Consider the following 21656-nt stretch of genomic DNA (forward strand, 5'->3'; position numbering starts at 1 on the left):
CTAACTTAACCAACTCTTCTTTGAGTGAAGTCTCCACGTCAGCTTAAGTATCAGAGCTTCTAGGAACATATATGAGCTCCCGAACTCGCGGACCAAGGACACTCGCTGAAGACTCTTTCAGATAGGATATAGCTTGATGGAGTCCACTATCCAAATTTACCATTCCAGGAGACAATTAGCTAACTGGAACTCTTTTCCAAGGAAAGGCTAGTTATCTTGAAGACTGAATCCGAAGTCGACACGATAGTCATCCAGGAATCTCTTCTGGACTCGATTATCAGTCTACAAGACTCCTTCCGGAATGGAAAAGCTAGCTGTCCAGGAACAAGGTCCAAGAGACACCTAACCTTCCAGGGACGACTTTCTAGGTATTAGAGGCTTTTTCATTTGGAGGAACTATATACCACAGTTATTATAAAAACAAAATTTATATTTTAGTAAATAAAATCAATAATATTCTACATTCTTATAAATAAAATCTCTATTTCAATTTTTGTAATGTTCCATATTTTTCATATTAATTATGTAATGGTATCATCATTAACAACATTGTTGTCTCAATGGAGTCCTGTGGTTTTGTGTCCACAAAACAACATTGTTTTTAGTTCAATAATTAGTGATGTTCAGTCTTTATTAGCTGTTGTATTGTAGGTGCTCTTGCAACTTCAGGTACTAGCTCTAATATGAAGTGTATTAGACAGATTCTTGTTCACAATTTTTGAGTGCCGGTATAATAATTAATTTTTTATTTAATGAAATACTTTCTTTCAATATATATGTCAATGCTTTCATTATATTACATTATTTATATAATTTATATGTTTTAAATTTTTAAATTTTACATGCTACAAATTCTTAGTAACATAGATAAAAGAGTTACTAAAAATATATTGAAATTATTGTCATTGATATAACTTAGTGGGATCATACTTTTGTTTACAAAGAAAAAAGGTCCCAAGTTTGAATCCCTTAACTATAATGTCAAAAAAATATTATAAATGTAGACAATTCTTAACAATATGTTACTTTTTGTGATTTTTTTGGCGTCACATTAAATTTGTAATTTGATCACAAGACTTCCATTTTAAGAGATCCAGATGAACGATTTCTAACTTTAAATTATTCATTTTTTCTACATTTCGAGTTGGTATCTAAGGAAGACATTAAAAAATGAGGATCGTAAAAAATAACAATTAAAGAAGTCTAACTAGGTATAGTATTATATTAATGATTCTATCACATATCGTAGTTTATTGACAAAATTAACTGTTTCCAATTTGTAAATAGTAATTGTCAAAGTGTAAGAACACGCGCCTTCTGGGCGTGTTTTATACACATAGTAGCTACGTACTTCTTTCGTGCATGCATGGATTATCTATTAATGAACAACATACGTAGTTTCTCTTTTTTCAAATAATTATAAATATAAAAAATTTATGAGGCTTTTTTTTTTCTTATTTGAAATTCATCTTACATTAAGTTAATACATCATCAAATATTGCATAATACATGTATGTATGTACAAAGAAATACTTGTTAGTTTTGTTATAAAAAAAAATACTTGTTATGATATAAGTTTGTTTTGATCAATAATGCTTATACATATCATTGCTAGTATATTACATGTAGTTTTATCCAAAAGTAATATTAGACCCACATTTATATTATATATACACTCAAATTATAGATATAATATAATTAAGTATACTACTATACATGTCTTGTGGTTTTGTCCATCCCTTAAGTCTATTCGGTTCGGCTGGTGTCTCCGGCGGTTGGACAACTCTTAATTGGGGTTATGGATATCATTTCCCAGTTGAAGAATTTTTTGTTCTTTGTTGGAGGATTTAGCATCGTCGTGATACCTATGTGCAAGATAAAAAGCTTTTTATTTGATGATATGGTGATTAGTTGGGCTCTTAGTTACCTTTGGCGCTACCATGAAGCTCTTACTTCCCTTGCACCGCCATCACATGTGACTTCCTCTTCCTTTTTTCCTACTTCTAGTGAACATGTGGGTTAGGAGCTCGGGAAATTATAATCTATCTGTTGATGTTGGTACTTGTTTTAAGAGGTGGAAGATTGGATTAGGTCGGGGTTGTTGTCACTACAAAAAATTTGCTACTTTTAATGACAAATTTCTAATCATAACATTATTTTTTTGTAACTAAATGTGACTTTTAGTCACAACAAAATGTTACTTGTGACTAGAAAACATAGTATTTAGTTTCAAATTGTCACTAATTTAGTTTTAGTCACAATGAGTATTGTGATTAAAAATACATTTAGTTACAATAAATTATAATTTTTGTGACTAATATATTTAGCCACGAACATTTTAGTCACAACATAAAAATGGTAATTTATAATTAGTCACAATTCCTTTACTTTTAATTACAAATTTTGTTGTGACTAAAAGTAAGATTTTGTTGTTAGGTGTGTCTCGGCCGAATAAAGATATTATACGTTCAGCTGCTGCTTCTTCCACCATTGTGCGTGAGCCTCATGTGGCGGAGGTATTTTTTGGATTGTCTTCGTTTAGTGAATTCTCTTTTCCTCGAAGATGAAGATTTGCAATGAATATTGTGTTTTTCTTGATGATATTTTACATGTTAGTCTTTTTTTCTCATTTATCATTGTAAACGAACTAATAATGCTCTTGCATTCGTTAGCTAAATTGTCATATCTTTAGATTCCGCTAAAGTTTGGTGGTCAGGTTTCCCTTCCAATTTGCCCTAGTTAATTATTTTGTGTATTGATCTTTGGATCTTCTTTGCTTTGTGTCTTTCAATGAAAATATTCATTTTTCTTTAAAAAAAATGATAGCTCTCTTATAAGAAACGGTTATATTTAAAACAAGAAAATAATTGTGTATATATACAAAGATTTTTGTTTAAAAAAGGGGAAAAAACATTATAAAATTTGGCTAAATTTTACCAATTAAAATTCAAAATATATGATAATAATTAAGCTGTATACATTGTAATTCATTTATTGTGTTATGCGTTTTTATTAATTGTAATAAAGACATATGCACTCACAGTTGTATATATTTAATTAGTCAAATATGTGTATTTGTATGAAACTAATTAATTAAAAAAATTGTCTAATATTATAAAAATTAACTAGAATGATTATGGAGAAATTATATATTTGGAGAATATATAAAAAATTAAAACACAAACACTTGTATTACATTAAAGATAGGATTAACACAAGTCATTACAAACAAAGTTCATAACAACAACAACAACAACAACAACAAACAACAGACTCTTACAGAAGACTCTTCCTTCAACTTCTATGTTTCAGGATATTGATTTGATTAATTAATAATTAAGTAAACTAATTTTATGTTCCACACAACTTAAACAAAAAACACAATAGAAAACCATAATTAATAATAATGATAATAATAATCAAAGTTTAAGAGATAAATCAATCCCTCCAGAATTATTATTATTATTATTAGTCTTCACAAACACCTTTCGGGTGACGAAATTGACCCCGCCATCAGCCTCGGTATCGGTATCGAGGACAGTTCTCGTAACATGAAAGGTGTTCGGAGCACCACCACCACTGAGGCTTCCACTAGAAAGGAATCTCTGATCAATTGATGAGCATTGTCCGGGGTTGAACGTCGAGGGCTGCCTTGACCACGCGCCTATGCCGCTGCCTCTTTCACCGCTGCCAAATTCGGGCCCGAATGATGACCTACTGTACCATGAGTAGGGATTAGGCCTATGATAGGATTCCATTGTGGAATTGGAGAGTGAGGATGGTCTATTGTAAGATCCATAGTAGGGTGAAGGGTAGTATGGGTAATAAGGCGAGTAGCGGTGGGGCCCACCATAAGGCCCGCCATAAGGCCCACCATAAGGCCCAAGCTTATCATGACCTTCATCATTCCCTTGGCGTCTTTTCGCCATGAGACGCTCATGTTTATGAGCGTTTTGGTGACCACCCAAGGCTTGAGAGGTCGGGAATTCTCTCTTGCAATAATTGCAAGGGAAAATTCTATTACCTTGTTCATTGTAAGCCGGAAGTAGTGAAGCAGGAACAGGGTTCGAAGAGAGAGAACTGATGAGATTTAGTTCTTTCTTTCTTGAATCACTGTTGCTGCTTCCACTACCTTCAGCTGTCGTCGTCGACATAGGTGACGGCGGCGACAGCTTCAGATCTAGCTCAAAAGAAGGTTGTTTTCCGAAATTATTATAATATGCAGGCACAAAGACAACAGTCTTAGAATCACCATTATCATACCTTTCCCCCATGTTCTTCATATGCAGTTCGTTCTCGGCTGCGGAGATCAGCCTCGGGATCCTAGATGAAAAAGGGTGAGCACCAAATCCCTCCATGAATAAGAACAAGTGAGAATAAGAGAGAAGAAGAGAGAAAACTTAATAGAAAATATAAAGGTGTTTTTGTTGATAGGTATAAACTCTTGTGTTCTTTTTTTCTTTGGGTGAAGATTAATGGGATATTGGTCTTCTTTTTATGTAGGGTTTGGAGTTAATGCATAGTCTTCAAGTTTGGAAAGATATCCAATTTTACAGTTTTAATTTGATATATTTGCTAATGTAATTAAGTTGATGACTAGACAAACACAGAAGCATGTATGTATAATGTGACTTGGTTATATAAATATATATTTATATATAAATATATATATATATTTGTATATTTATATATTGTAAAATGTGTTAGGTCTACGGTGCCGGAAAAGTGGTCGGCCGGAGATTGGTCAGAATTGTTATGTGAGTCAAATTTGGTCAAGTATTAATTATTGTGAAGAGAAGTTATTTGTTTGAATATGCATGCTAAGACTAAATAATTAATGAGTAAATGGAAATATTTATTATTGGGAATCATTTTATTAAATAATAATTTGTCATGGTTAATTTGTATAAGGAAAGTACAGTTGTAAGTGACTAATTAACCTCATATGTTATTCGTGACTGTGAAAAAAAAATCCTCTATTTCCATATATTTGTATATTATTACAATATCTCATTTGTGTAAAAAAAAAAAAATAGAAGAAAAAAAATCACAATATATCTCTCTACCAATATTATAATAATAAAAAGGAAGGAATTTAGAAGAAATAAATAATTATAATAGATAAACAATGATGCATATAGAACAAATAGTACTTTATGTCTATGCTTACTAACTAGCAAGTAAACTTTGTTAATTTAAGTGAGATAAAATCTAAATAAAAAAAATTGACATATTTGATACTTAAAATCATTTGAACTATGTAAAATTTAGAGATTTACTAATTAGTAATTAAACATTAGAAACCGTTGATACGATCTCTCGAAATGGAAATCTTGTGATCAAATTACGGCGCTAAAAAATTAATAACTAAGAACGCTAACCCTAGTTAGATTTCTTTGTTACCTCTTACTATCTACATTATTAATTTTTAATATTTACGTTACGACTCTTGATTCTTCCAAGACATTAATAAGATTACGTACTTAAAATTAGGAATAGGTGTTTCAGACTCTTAAAGTGAAAGTTTTTGTGATCAAAATACAAATTAACGATGCTAAATAATTGCTTAGAATTTTTCATTTTAGGAAATTAGAATAATGTATACTACTAAACCTAGGTTTTCTATCTAAATAAACTTAGGGTTTCTCTTTCTTTTTCAGTGTCTTCTTCGTTAATGCATCGTTCCATTCCTTGTGTGTGCTCAAGTCATGCATGGCTGAGGGGACATCTCTGTTCCATTTTGTCGATACATGTGCGGTATAAGGATCTCAAATTTTCAAGGATTATTGATTGGGGCTTTGGGGGTATGTTGCAGATAGGATAGTTGTGTTAAGAAATTAACAAAATCACTAACATTAGTAAACCTAGGTTTTCTCTTTTCTCTCTCTAGCTCTTTTATTTTTTTAACGTAATGATTAGAATCACTTATGAAATTACAATGCAGATATCAGAAACCTCCTCGAATTAGAATAACTCATCGTCTAACCGAAGGGCATATCTTGTCAAACCATGAACGGCTGAAGTAAGTGAGCAACATGGGACAAAACTGGCCTAAAAAAATTTAGATAATAAACTTATAACGTCCTCAAAATAACACACCAGAAGAGATAGAGCTTCAGCTTTGTAACACTGAAAAATTAACAACCTGAAAGGTCTCAAAACAAAAACCAAAAAATAAATTATATTATAATGTATCTACAAAGAAAATAATATATCAATAAAATACTAAGTTCTTAAATTTTACCACTTAATTTAAAACATAAATTAGTTATGAAAGAATTAAAAATAACTAGCTAAAGGTGTTACCCAATAATAAATAGTTAGTTTTTAAATTTTGCTAATATATCTAAATTTAAAAAATACCAAATTAACTTGAAAACCCAATCTAATTCAAATTAATTATATTTGGAAAATCTTATAAATTTTATTTTAATTATACAAATATCTTTATTATCTTCTCCTAGGTTACAATATCCCATAATAAATTTTCTCCTTAAAACTTTAATATTTTTATTTTATTACAATATCCCATCATCTTATAATTAATCATACCACAAAACCCAGTCGTGTACATTTAATTATAGAGTATTAATGTGATTTATAGATAGTTTCTACTTAAAATATCTTTAATTTAGTTCTTGTGTGTGAGGTGTTATATAATTTTTTTATAAGTACTTATAGTAATGTGAAAAACTACTCTTAAGCCTAATTAATGTATTTAATTTGTATGGTTAATAGTGCATAATTATGTCGTTATTTGTTTTGTTAAATGATCAACTAATGCAGTGAATACTTTTGCTAAAGCTACTAAATTATATTCTAATTGTCATTTTGATTTAAAATCTTTTTCAACTGATTTGCTACTTTACTGTGGCTGAACTTGAGATTTAATAAAACTTAAATTTCCATTCAATATATATAATTCTGAAAAAAAAAAAATAGATATTAATATTTCCAAAAAAAAAATAAAATTGAGATCTATAATATTTAATGGATTTTTTCTGAGTGCAGTTATATTATTGTTACAACTAAGAATCCATAAAGATTACAAATGTGTATGTATTTTGATTCTAAGATAGTCTTACTTTATATGTATCTTTCTTTCAAAAAAAAAATCTTCATATTTATGTTTCAAAAAAAAAATCTTAATATCTAGAAACTAATTATCATACACCACACTTATATTTTGATTCTAAAATTGTCTTGGGTATATAATAATAAATCTTGTTAATGTTACATCACTTTATGCTAATTATTTAATTGTTGTTGTTGTTGTTTGTTTTTTTATTTTTTTGAAATAGAGAATTTTTATTTAACACGAACGTTCATCCATTACAATAGATAATAAATTAAAAGGAGCATTTAATTCGCTAAAGATACAACCTGACATTAAACAAGACTGTCTCGCAACACAATGAGCAGCCCTATTTGCAGATCATTTAACAAAAGAAATTAACACATTGTTCAGAAAAGATACCATCATGCGACAATCTTGTACTAACATACCAAATTGAGATGGCATATGAATCTCCCCGTTAATAGCTTGAACAACTACTAAGGAGTCAGTTTCGATTTCAACATCAGAAAGGCTATGTTTTTTTATCCAGCTTAGAGCCTCCTTAACCCCAATAACTTCAGCAATTTCTGGAGTCACCACACCAACTTTACTAATTGACACAGCTTCAACTAGTTGAGCATTCTGATTCTGAATGACCATTCCCACACCAAAACGATTTTCAGCTTCAAAAATACCGCCATCAACATTGATCTTGTATTTATGAACAACTGGCTTTCTCCAATGCTTTGTATCATTACTATAATTGACATTAAGTAATAGATCTGATCTTTGATTCTGAGCATTTCTCCAACTAACAAGATTAGTCCTAGCCAATTTAACATCATCAAAAGCTTTAATACTTTTATTATTCCAAAGGATATCATTACGGGCCATCCATATACGCCAAGCAACCATTGCTGCTTCTTCCACCACTTCTATCTGGTTTTTTGTCAATAAATCTCCAAACCAGTTTGTAAAATCCGTGACCTCCTCCCCAACATAATCCATGACCTACTTTTATTATTCCACTTCTATTTAATTGTTGTTAGTTTTGTATAATCTCATCATTGAACATATTGCTTTTTATATCACATAATAAGATTAGCAAAAGTTTCAGTTCGATTTGTCCATTAAAGATTAATGAGCTTGAGTTTAATTAAGTTAATTAAAATAGCACCAGTATCAGGATACCAGTTTTCATCACAGACAAATTCAGATGTGGCATACAAGGCTTGCATTTCAGCAACATTTGTAGTAGCAGGGAAATTGTTGAAGGATTCAGGGCATGTGAAAGTTTTGTCAAATCGATAGAAACACTGTTTGATAGTGTGACCAAGCATGTGACAGAGTTGACACTGAACTTTCTGTCCATAATTGGTGTTTGAACCACGGCCAAAGCCAGGGGGACCACTTCCTCGACCAGCAGGACCACCTCTGGTAGGAGCAGAGGCGCCATTTCCATGAGATAGGGACTGATGTGGGGGACCACCATATACATGTTAGTAGGACCAGTAGCACTCCTGTTGATATAAAGACTGTTTTGAGAACTAGAGAAACTAGGTCTGATGAAAGGATTGTACCCCCACTGCTTTGTGTGAGAAAGGTTAGCCTCACCTTTGTTGATATCAAGATTCTTTCTTGTCAATACACACAGATTGACCCATTAGAAGAGCTTCAATCTCAGCCACATTATAGGCCTCTTTTCTTATTGTCACAGATGTAACAAAGACATCATACTCAGAAGGAAGACCATTGAAAATGGTTTCAATATGATCTTGAGCAGATTGAGAGTGACTGATCATGGCAAGGTAGTCAACTATCCCTTTGATTTTAAGGAGGTAGTCATTCAGTCAACCAGTCATCTTGGTGTTTTAAAGTTGAGTTTTGTATAGACCAATGTTGGCAGCCTTCAAGGCAGTATAGTATTCATTTAGGGAGGACCAAATTTGAGTTGTAATCTCACAACCGATCATTTTGATTGGTTGTCTTCTCCAACATGGAAGACAAGAGCCAAGAAACCAAGAGATTATCTTGTTGTTCCCAATCTTCAATGTAGAAGGTAAAAACCAGAGAAACCAGAGGAGCTAAAAGCAAGAATTAAGGCATCAAATGAATCTGAAAAGCATTACCCTAAAACAGGGCAGCCAAGCCTTTATTTATAGACAAAAGATTACAACCAAGACAATAACAGAAAGTTGTTAAAGTAACAGCAATTAACAGAAAGATTTAACAACTAAAACAACAGAAAATAAGGCTAAGTAATATCACTAGTAATTAGGTTGTTAACATCCCCCCTCAAACGAAAAGGAGTTTCTAACATCTTGAGTTTGGACCTAAGGTAGTGATATCGATCTGTTGAGAGAGGCTTGGTTAAGGCATCAGCAACTTGATCGACGGCAGGGACATACTGAATGGACAGTTGCTTAGTGAGAACTAGATCCCTCACAAAATGTAGATCAATTTCAATATGCTTTGACCGAGCATGGAACACCGGGTTAGTAGCAATAGTTGCTGCACTTTGATTGTCAACCCACAATATTGGACAATGATGGGAGTTGATATGAAGCTCAGATAGAAGAGAGACGAGCCATTTGATTTCAGCAGCCGCATTAGCTAAGGCTCTAAATTCACTTTCACTACTGGACCGAGCCACCACCTGCTGCTTTTTAGCAGACCAAGACACCAAATTACCACCAAAAAACATGACATAGCCCCCTGTACTTCGTCTATCATCGACACAGGATGCCCAATCCGCATCTGAATAGCCTTCTAAACTCATAGTAGAAGTTGGTGTAAGATGTAACCCGAGATGAATGGTGCCTTTGAGATATCTCATGAGCCGTTTGCATGCTTCCCAATGAATGTTGGTAGGAGCATGAATGAATTGACTCAGCTTGTTAATAATGAATGCAACATCAGGTCTTGTGAGGGTGAGATACTGTAAAGCACCCAAAGTGCTTCTGTAGAGAGTTATATCGGGAAACGGCTCTCCTTCAGTAAGAGATAGTTTGACCGATGAGCTTGTGGGATTAGTACATGGTTTTGCACCTTCCATGTTAAGTCGAACAAGCAAATCGGTGATGTATTTGGTTTGTGAAAGATACATACCAGACAAATCACGATGTATCTCTATGCCAAGAAAGTAATGAACTGGACCTAAATCCTTTAGAGAAAAGGATTTGTTGAGATCAGAAATAAGCTGAGAGATGAGAGAAGGATTTGGTCCAGTGATTAAAAAATCATCAACATACACAAGAAGTATGATTAGTGTGTTACCCGACCCATAGATGAACATTGAGGTGTCAGACTTGGATGCATTGAATCCCCATTCAAGAAGCTTATCTTTTAATGTTTGATTCCAAGCACGAGGAGCCTGCTTTAAGCCATAGAGAGCTTTGTGTAGTTGACACACATGAGAAGGTTTAGTAGAATCAACAAAGCCTTCCGGTTGGCTCATAAACACAGTTTCATGAAGCTCTCCATTAAGGAAAGCATTAGAGACATCCAGTTGTTTCACAATCCAATTGAGAGACACAGCTAAAGTGAGAATGATTCTTACAGATGCGGGTTTTACTACAGGAGAGAAAGTTTCCTCATAATCTATGCCTGGTGTTTGTAGATATCCTTTAGCCACAAGTCTGGATTTTAGTCTATCAAGTGAACCATCTGCATTTAGTTTGACTCTGTGTATCCATTTATTTCCAATGACTGTCATGTGAGGAGAATATGGAACCAAAGTCCAAGTACCTGCCTTCTTGAGAGCATGAAACTCTTGATTCATAGCATTGAACCATCTTGGATTTTTAAGGGCAGCTGTTGTAGTCTTGGGTTCAGAGGGAATGAGAGACTCAGGGAGAGGGAACTTGGTAGCACTATAAGCTTTTGGTTTCCGAATCCCACTTAAGGATCTAGTTTGCATATGGTGTATTCTTGTAGCAGGGGCTACTGTGAGATGTTCATTAAGAGAAGAAGGTGGGTCGGTTGTATGCTCATTTGTGGGAATGGGACATGAGGGAGCAGTTGCATTCAAAGGCACGGGTAAGGGAATTGTATTGATGTCAAGAGGTGAGTCATTTGTAGTTGGTGGTACACTGTTTGATGTGATATTACAAGGTATGGTAGGTAATGTGTCAATGTTTGTAGTAGTAATGGTGTTTGTCTGTTGTGGTAAAGTGTCTAGGGGTGTAGTGGGTCTAGGATTGGTATGTGCTGTTATGATAGGAAGGGAGTGGGTACTGTTGTCGATATGTAAAGTGGGTAAAGTGGCAGATGGTATGGTCTCTTGTGTGGGTAAAATAGTGGGAAGTGACATATCATTGGTCTGGTTTTGTGGAGAGTTGTTGGATAAAGCTGGATAGTGTCCTTCATTGAAAGTGACATGGCGTGAGACATAGACACGCCCACTATAGGATGTTCACACAAGTAGCCTTTGTGGTGAGTAGAGTACCCCAAAAATAGACATTGTTGAGATCTCAACTCAAGTTTGTGAGTGTTATATGGTCTCAAGTGTGGATAACAGCTGCAACCAAAAGATTTTAAGATAGTATAATCTGGTTTTTTTCCAAACAAACATTCATAGGGACTAATGTTTCCAATCACAGCAGTGGGAAGTCTGTTGATAGTGAACACAGCACACGCCATTGCATACCACCAATATTCCATACTAAGACCTGCATGAGCTAATAAAGTGAGACCCGTTTCTGTAATATGCCTGTGTTTGCGCTCAGCACGACCATTTTGTTCACTTGTTCTTGGACATGGATGTTGAAAATGTATCCCTTGATCGGCTAAGAAACGAGCAAAAGGTCTATATTCACCTCCCCAATCGGCTTGAACACTTTTTATAGGCAAGTTAAATTGTTTTTCTACAAGACTCTTAAATTTGATAAAGACATCAAAAGCTTGGTTTTTTTGTGTTAAAGGGAAAATCCAGCAATACCTACTGTAGTCATCAAGAAAATGGACATAATATCTAAATCCATCTTTAGACATAATATGGGAGGGGCCCCATAAGTCCGTGTGTATTAGTGCTAAAGGTTGTGTGGCTCGATCATTGGATAGGGAGAAAGGAAGCTTATGACTTTTGCCTTGATGGCAAGCAGTACAAAATTGTAGTGCTTTTAATGAGCCAGTATAGGGAATGTGTGGTAATAGTTTAGCTAAAGTGTTCTCTGCTGGGTGGCCAAGTTTAGAGTGCCAAAAATTGATATCATTAAACTTGGAAACCGAAAAAACTTGTGGAGAAACAGAGAAGTCAATAGTGTTTTTATTCATTTCTTGAACATTACAAGGTTCAGATATTACACTATTATGACAATGACAAACACAATTACAACAAGAATTGTTTTCCCTAGAAGTAGTAGTAAGATGACACTCTATGGCTGGACTGGAGGCATCCCCAAGCTGGTATAAACCATCTTTTTCTTTGCCTTTAAGTAGCACTGTCCCGGTTTGCTTGTCCTTGACAAAACAACAAGATTTGTGAAATTCAAGATAGACATGATTATCATTTGTGAGTTGGGAAACACTGACAAGATTTTTCTTAATAGAGGGCACATGTAAAATATTGTGTAAGTGCAAAGGAGAGGAATTGATTGAGGAGGGAATAGTGAACTGACCAATATGGGAGATAAGTAACTGCTTACCATTACCAACAGCCAAGGTCTCTGTGCCGTGGTAGGGTGTAGCCGTGTCCAAGGTGGTGGTGCCACAACTAACATGATTCGTAGCTCCGGTGTCCACATACCAGAGATCATCATCACCAAGATCAGGTAGCATGGTAGTTGTTAATGCCTGAGGATCATAAGGACAATCAATCTCAGTTAAAAAAGCTTGAGAAGAAGAGGAACTACCATATTTGGGTGTGACAAAGTTCTTGTCAAAGCGGTAATGGCACACAGCAGCTGTGTGTCCAAACCGAAGACAAACTTGGCACAATAATCTTGAACCAGTACCACCCCCAAATTGTCGACCAGCACCACGATTGGAGTTGTTGTGTGTCCCAGTTCTTGATGGATTAACACTCAAATTTGCTTGCATTCGTACAGACAAATCTGTCATGGAGTTGTGATGTTCCAATCGGGTTTCATGGGATAACAGTAGGGCCTGAACCTCCTCAAAAGACAAGAGATCACTTCGTGAGGTGATTCCAGACACAATTGAATCAAACTCTGGCCCTAGACCATTCAAGAGCTGCAAGACGAGATCTTGAGTGGTGACTGGGGATCCTGCGATGGCCAGAGCATCAGCTGTGGATTGAGCCTTTTCCACATATTCAGCAATGGATTGGTTCCCTTTGTGAAGCCGAGAGAAAGAACCTTTAAGTTGCAGCAACCTAGCCTTGGTTTGGCTCGAGAACCGTTGTTCAAGGGCTCTCCAAACAGAGAACGACGTGTTGAATGTGGCAACTGAGGCAAGAATCGGTTCGGACATAGATGACCGGAGCCAAGAAAGGAGAAGCTGGTCTTTCTTCTTCCATTGGACATACTCGGGATTGACAGCACCGGTGACTAGATTTGTTGGCGGAGTGACATCTGAGAACAAGAACTGATCTAGGTCATGGCCGATTACAGTGGGGACGATTTGTGATTTCCAAGACAAGTAGTTGAGACGATCAAGCTTCACTGTAAGAGAAGACGAAAGAGAGTTAGCAAAAGGATTCCATTGAACCTGAGAAAGAAGAGGAGCAGCGGGAGTAGCAGTGGCCATTGTAGCCAGAGGATCTGAAGTGGAAGATTCCATGGACGCTAGTCAAGAACTCTGATACCATGTAGAAGGTAAAAACCAGAGAAACCAGAGGAGCTAAAAGCAAGAATTAAGGCATCAAATGAATCTGAAAAGCATTACCCTAAAACAGGGCAGCCAAGCCTTTATTTATAGACAAAAGATTACAACCAAGACAATAACAGAAAGTTGTTAAAGTAACAGCAATTAACAGAAAGATTTAACAACTAAAACAACAGAAAATAAGGCTAAGTAATATCACTAGTAATTAGGTTGTTAACATTCAAAGTCAAGATTGATGTTGTTGGTTCTTTCATCTTCAGCACTCAAGAACTTTGCCAGAACATTAGCAGAATCTAAAAACTTTAAGAGACAATTGCCCTTGATTGAAGCAAGGACTTGATGCTTCCATGGAAGGAAGTTATGTTCATCGAGTTTAATGGACAAAGAATGATTAAAGGAGATAGGATAGGATCTAGGTAAAGGTACCTGTTGATTGTTTTGAACCTGAGCATTGTTCAATCTTGATGCTCTTTTGGTTTGTGCTGAAGATGCTTCCATTGTTGAATGATCAATGGAGCCCTGATACCATCTTAAGTTCAGTCTTAGAGAGAGAAAACAGAGAGAGTGAGAAAGAAGATAAAGTAGTTGTTGTATTGATTAAGGTGGAAAAGATTACAGAGTAGTATTTATATAGAGATATTAGTTACAAGAATTAACCAAGCCAACTACAAGAAGTAGCTTGAATAGACACTGTAACAAACACAACAACTACTAACTAAAACCTAACGGTTGTTAGTATAGGCGTCCTTGACAATTAGTTAGCTTGCTCTTCATATTTTTCTCCTCATGGTATTATCTTTGAGGGGAATGTCGCTTTGAGTTGAAAGTAATTTTATTGGTTGATTGTTAATGAAATTAATTGAGTTATTTTTCAAACAAAAAATTATGTGTATTTCATGTATTAATACTTGGTTCCTTATCAATTTTGGTAGAGTATGGACAAAAACGTGAAAACATAACGTATTAAAAATAGTTTGGGTTCATTTGACAGTAATATATATAAATATAATTACCATTGTAGAAATTTGAATATTGACTTTCTAGCTCAATCTAAATAAAAGGACTAATACATACGTTACATTTTTAATTTAATTTTGTTCGTGGCAAAAATAAAAAATGAAAAGAAATTTGAAGAAATTACACTCTATACCATTTTTTTATTATTCTCTTTTATTTTTATCCTCTTTTGTAAAATTTGTCATTTTTACCTTTTTTTTTTAAATATTGTACCAATTTTACCCCTGTCACTTCAAGATACTCTCCATGTGACTCTCTTATGTCAGGGTATTTTGGGTACAATACATATAAAAAGAAGTATGTTTCAATTAAATATAAAATTAGAGGTAAATTTAATTAATTGATTAATAAAAGTTGTATTTTTCAACTTATCCTAAGAAATTTTAACATAATAAATGCAAAATTTAACTTTTATTACATTTTTACTTTCACAACAGTAAGATTACTTTTATACCTCTTATTTTTTTATTAAACAAAATATCACTTGCACACATGATTCTCTTAATGTTGATGTCATTATATTCTTCCATCATACTCAACGAACCTATCTTTTCAATTTCTTCTTCTTTTTTTTTTTTTTTCGTTTTGAACTACACATTTAAATTTCCCTATATGATTTAAAGAAGAAATATCTCTAAGAAAAACTGAATTAATCTCACAATCTTCAATTGCTTTTAAAGAATCAGCCCAAGTTTTTTTTCTCTTTTTTTTCTACAATTTCCTATATATAATTCATTCTTCATCTTCTCCATTTTCTTTTGTGGAAAAGTTCTAATTACATGCCCTAAAGCTTCAAAAATGGGATTGAAATCTGTCTCCACTCTCCAAGAGGAAAAGGAAAAGGGAAAAAGAAGTTAAATGATAATTTTTCTTATGATAATTTTGTTGAGCCCATACCCAAATAGGAGAAGGCTCCTTTTAAATCAACTGTTATGTAACTATTTAAAAATCAATATGCGCAATGTATTAAAGAAAATATTTCTTCCTGTATGAGTTTTGAAAAATTAAAAAAGTCAAATAAATTTTCTTTTAATATATAATTACTTGGATCATGTAAAAAAATAGACTTGGATCGTCCTTTATCTCAACGATTGGTAACCTTCTTTCACTTAATATTTCAGTTATAATTGAGTGTTTTCTTTGTTGTATTCCAGCACTTGTTTCAACTTGTGTACAAGTTCTTCATATTTTCAATCAATTGAGATGAATTTGCCACTAACTTTGTAATTTGCACAATTCATTCCTTGATCAAACTGCCCATTGTAAAATATGAGAAACGAAATTACATCCCTTTCTTGACATTTTGAAAATTAATTTATGGTCACTCTACTATGAGAAAACTGTAAGAAAAATATAATGCAACAGTTATATCTATTACGAGCCAACTAACCAAAAATCACAAAACAACTAATAATTTCACATATTTAAATGAATATTACAACAATTGTGTTTTATCTATTCAGGTGGCGTATTTGACAAGTCCAATCCTTATTTTTATAATACTATGATATTGTAGTAGCAAAATTATTATTCAACTAACATGCAACTTACTTGTAACTAGAAATGATAAATGCGAATTTGTATCTGTAAGAAATTATTTGTCAGTATTTTTTTATCACTGATTGATAATTCATTATACTTTAATATTAATATGTGAAGAAACTGTTAGACCTCTGCAAAATACAATCTCAAAAAATACATAAATCCCAAAATAAAAGTAATAGAGATTAATTATTTTGTGAACCTACAGTCGTCGACGAGGAGGCACCACCAACCCTCGAGATCTACTTTCGTGTTGAACTATAGAGAGAGAGAGAGAGAGAGAGAGAGAGAGAGAGAGAGAGAAAGAAAGAGAGAGATAGAGAGAGAGAGAGAGGGAGAGAGAGGTCTTTGTGGTGATGGTGGTGGGCTTCGTGGTAGTGGTGGTGGGTTGTGGTGGGTTCCATCGTGAGTTTGAAGAGAGAGAGAGAGAGAGAGAGAGAGAGAGAGAGAGAGAGAGAGAGAGAGAGAGAGAGAGAGAGAGAGAGAGAGAGAGAGAGAGAGAGAGAGAGAGAGAGAGACGATAGCGGTGCCAGATTTAAAATGTTTTAGAAATAAAATGTTTTTGGATCTTTATATGTTTAACACGCTATCTCTCACAGTTTAAAACTGTCCGGTATACTATTATTGTTGACGGTTTAAGACCGTCAGCTATAATATACTCGACAATTTTAAGTCCTTGGGATAGCGTTATAACTCATTTTTCAATTTTAAAATTATGCATGTTTTATACAGTCGAGGATTCTAAAACGGCTGTTTAAAAACATCGAGATTAGTGGAGTATTCTCGATGGTTTTAAACGGTCACTTAACTTTATTAGCAACGGTTCCCTAAAAAGCCAATTTGAAAAACTGACGGGAATAAGCCTTTTTGTAGTAGTGTTGGAAACTTTTTTCAATATTCTTAGTTGTGTGAGATTGTCCTATCTTATACGTAACTTCCAAATTAAGTGCTCTAGATGAGTGTAGTTTGATGGATATGGGTTATTCTGGATCAAATTACTTAGTGTAATTCTCATGAAGATTCTTCTTTTACCTAAGTGATTATGGGTTACAAATTTTGCCAAAATTACCTCTAAAAGCTCTTTTTGTAGTAGTGAAGAGAAATTAGAAAGGGTAACACATAAAAGAAGGAAAAAATTGAAAAAATTGAAAGATTTGTGGATCTTGCAATTCGAATTAAGGATTGGAGGATTAGACCAGTTGTAACTCCATTTTTGATAGTGCATACTTTGAGCTTCTCTGAGGTGAGATCACCAACAATGTAACTCGGATTTTGAGTGAACTGTTGATAAATCCACCTTGTGCCAACCTGTCCAAAACAGTTTAATAGTAAATTAATTCCCAACAACTATTCTAACCGAATTCCAGCTCAGACAAATTAGTTAGAAGTCGTTACCACAAACCCCTTGACCCCAGCAGTATTTAAAGTGCTCCCAAAAGCCAAATCAAATAGAGTTCGAAGTTAGTTCACCTCCCAGAGAAGAAAATACACAGATTGAATGAGAGAGAAAGAGAAGAAGCTTTGAGAGAAAAACAAGCTACTGAGAGTTGTGAGAAGAGAGATCTTTGAGAGAAACAAATATAAATCGATTACCTTCTGAGATGTGGTTGGAATCGATGAACTCTAATGTAATCTTGGCTTGAGTAATAAGATTGACTGAGCGATTCTTCTGGCGAGCTCGACAAAGGACATACCCTAGAATTTTTGGGCGAACCTCTATAATATGTTTGTTCTTCTTGATCTTCTCTCTATTTTTTTTAATTGTGTTGCAAATCTCTGTTGATTCTTCTTCTTGCTTGAATGTTTTGAAAAAACCCTACTGCTTTTCATTTTGTGTTTGATATTGGGTTTCATTCGAAAATGGTTCTGAAACATGTGAAATCAAAACAATATTAGTAAAGTAGATTGTGTGTGTATGTTTTGTTTGAACTGGTAACATGTGTGGTTGTGTGTCCAATATGTGGTTCAACAAAACACAAAGATAGCTGACCTTAATTCTTGTCTAAATTGATATTGGGAGTTGGTGTAGGTGTGTGTGTGTGTGTGAACGTGTCAATTCCTACATGAACCTCGTAAAATAAAATCTGGTTGTGTCTTTGTTTACTCTCATTTTTCTTTGATTATTTCTCTCTCTCTCTCTGTGATTGAATGTGTGTGTGTGTGTGTGTGTGAAACCTTAGTAAGGTGCGTGCGTTTGTGATTTTCTTGAACATTCAAGCTTAGGAAGAAGAAAACTATACTTAGGTTTAGGTTTCAATTTTGGGATAATTACTTAAGGGTTCGTTTGGTACGCTATTGTATTGTATAGTATTATATTAAATTGTATTTTATACAATATTTTTATATAAAACTATATGTGGTATTAATTTTTAGGGAAAAAAACAGGAATATTCCAAAAAGGGTAAAATATTACAACAATACTGTGGGCCGGCCCAATCAACATTTGTACAGCCCAAATTGAAAATATTACAAAAATACCACTTGACCTTACCTTCAGCCGCACGTCACAAACGGAGAGGATGAATGAACCTCCATCGATGCAGTCGGCTACGCAACCAGAATGAAACCAGATCGAACGTAAAACAACCATAAATTCCGTCGAATTTCAATAGGAAACGAACAAATCCAAGGATCTAAACAGAAAAAAAAAATGACCAGGAAAACCGTGGAGAAACTAAAATTCAACATTTGATTTCGGTTTTTATAGTGCAATATCACTCAAACGAGCGTCGAAAATTCAGATTGAAGCAATGTAAATCTGTATTGAACAGATCAGGAGCTCCCCCTCAAATCAAAAAAAAAAGGTATGAACTGAAATTTTTTTTCAACAATGATACACGTCATTTACAGTTGCATTCTGGTTGATTCACTGGTGTACAATAGGAAATTCAAATGGTAAAAACAATAAACAAGAACTGATTCTAATTAAGGAACCACGTGATACTAATAAGGTATTTTTATTTTTTTGCGTTGGCTTACAGTTGCATTATTGTTTTAAAATGGTTTAGAAATCATGAAGAAGTGTCAAATGACAAGTACCAAGAGCTAGCATATATACATGGTAAGATGTTAATGGTAGCAAATTAGTTTTATAATAGTTGGAAATCGATCTAATTCGAATAAACATGATGAAAAATGACAATGAGTAAGAACTATGTAATTTTGGGGATAGAATTGTGGTTTTTAAGTTGGTTTACAGTTGCATAATCATTTAATAATAGTTTCATTACGTTTTTTGCAGGAATTTATTTTGGAAAAGATAGAGGACAGAACAGTTTGAGAAATGGTTAGTTTCCCAAAATTTAAATGAAGTTTCTTAATAGTTTTATTCTCGTTTCTTTGTAGTTTATTAACAACAAAAAAATGGCAAAATCAGGAATCAGGACAGGAAATACAATGCTTGAACAAAGGGACAGAGATAGAAGTAAGTTTGTACTCTATTTCATAATAGAATCAAACCAGTTTTAAAATTCGTTGCATCGGACTAATAACCATTGCAAAAACACAGGAAAGGAAAGACATTCCATTCCTAGTCTTCTACAATGGACAATTCGATGATCGAATGAATTATGAAAATTATGAAGCCAGTGGACATTACATTTCAGCCAATTGTAACTATGAAGATTTGCAACGGAAACTCAAAGATGTCCTGGAGTGCAACCAAGAAAACACTGTTTTGCAACTGAAATATCAAGTGAAGGAAGGATACCAACCATTGAGGATAAAGGATGATCAAAGCCTGCATTTCTACATACAACTCAAACTGAAAGACCCCGACTTCACAACATACCCAATGTGTGTGAATGTCATCAACAACCCAACAACAACCATCGATGCATCATTCTTGGGAAATGACAATTCATTAATTACACATACAAGCGCCTTCCAACCAATCGAATACAATGCAGCAACAACAGAAGACTCAACAAATCAACAACATATAATTGAAGCTACAGTACCAGAATTTGGGGGAGAAAGTTTTGACTTCATGGACTATGAAAAACTTGTGGCAGAGGAGATGGTTGAGCAACTGGAAAACAACAGAAAAAAGGAACCAGAAATCACAGATTATGACAAACTACTAATCACAGATCCGCAACATCTTGAAATAGAAGAAGCACAAATATACAAAGACAAAGAAACACTGCAGAGTGTGCTTGGTTTCTATGCAATTAGGAACAACTTCCAATTCAGAGTTAAAAAATCATGTGCAAGAACATACAAGATTTGTTGTTTGGATCCAAAATGCAAGTGGGCACTAACAGCAACCTTAGCCCAAAACTCTTTAGGATTGGGCTGGAAAACTTCCCTTAGTAATAAACTATGTACGACTTGCAGATGAAAAACAAACTCAGGCATATCCAGAAAATGCCCAAACTGAGTTTGACGAAACAAAGAAAGCAAATTAACAGATAAAGTGTTCTTAATATTATCTATCACGGAAAAAACACTGGTGCATACACACTTAGATCTATAAAAATCAGAAGGACTAAATTTGTAGTCCCAAACCTGCAACATAACGAAAATGGCCACAATAAATTATAAATCGTGAATAAAACAGTATAAAAACTATAATACAACTATAAACAAACTACAAACAAACTACGTACCAATAACATACAACTACACAGAAAAAAACAGTAAAGACCTGAAATCGTTTTGAAACGTAAAAAAAACAGTAAACAACTAACCCTAAAGGAAATCGAAAAACACATCAAACATAACAACACAATAAATTTTTAATAGTGAAAAATACAGTATGAAAAGAACAATAAAACTATATACAAACAACAAACAAACTACAAAACAGATACAACTATAGAAAAATATAGAGCAAAGATTTGAAAATCGTTTTGAAACGTAAAATATAACAGCAAACAACTAAACCTAATGAAAATCGAAAACACATCAAACATACCATTATCAAACTATTAAAAAACTTATAAGAAACTACAAACGACTGATTGAAAACACTAAAAACGAAAACAAAACACAGAACCTGTAAGCACAAAAAAACACTGAAAATAAAGAAAACAAAACCAAATTAAAGAACAACACCCAGAGAAGAACCAAATGAAATGTTCAAAACCAACAATAAATAACTAAAAAATTTAAAAACATAAAACGAAATGTGCAAATGAAACCCTAAAATTACACAAAGCAGAATGAACAAAAAAACGCCAAAATCTGGGTAAAGTGTAAATGAAGGAAAAGGGGGAAACGATAATGAAACTAAAAACCAACCTGAGTTCGA

At 33.8% G+C, this 21656-nt stretch overlaps 3 protein-coding genes across 3 annotated transcripts; 1 reads left to right on the forward strand and 2 right to left on the reverse strand.

Annotated features, from left to right (window-relative positions):
* Window positions 1-2809: 2809 nt before the first annotated feature.
* LOC115695523 (uncharacterized) lies at window positions 2810-4715 on the reverse strand. The gene has a single exon (XM_030622581.2). The coding sequence runs from the start codon at window positions 4356-4358 to the stop codon at window positions 3420-3422; it is 939 nt and encodes a 312-aa protein (XP_030478441.1). The 5' UTR covers window positions 4359-4715; the 3' UTR covers window positions 2810-3419.
* A 2674-nt stretch (window positions 4716-7389) lies between these two features.
* LOC115695524 (uncharacterized) lies at window positions 7390-8065 on the reverse strand. The gene is made up of 2 exons (XM_061118309.1): window positions 7507-8065; window positions 7390-7424 (listed from the first exon to the last, which is right to left on the reverse strand). The coding sequence occupies exons 1-2, from the start codon at window positions 8063-8065 to the stop codon at window positions 7390-7392; spliced, it is 594 nt and encodes a 197-aa protein (XP_060974292.1).
* Window positions 8066-19525: 11460 nt separating this feature from the next.
* LOC133039414 (uncharacterized) lies at window positions 19526-20744 on the forward strand. The gene is made up of 2 exons (XM_061118310.1): window positions 19526-19826; window positions 19911-20744. The coding sequence occupies exon 2, from the start codon at window positions 19965-19967 to the stop codon at window positions 20742-20744; it is 780 nt and encodes a 259-aa protein (XP_060974293.1). The 5' UTR covers window positions 19526-19826; window positions 19911-19964.
* Window positions 20745-21656: the final 912 nt, after the last annotated feature.

The sequence above is a fragment of the Cannabis sativa genome, chromosome 6 (genome assembly GCF_029168945.1).
Source record: "Cannabis sativa cultivar Pink pepper isolate KNU-18-1 chromosome 6, ASM2916894v1, whole genome shotgun sequence".
NCBI lineage: Eukaryota > Viridiplantae > Streptophyta > Magnoliopsida > Rosales > Cannabaceae > Cannabis > Cannabis sativa.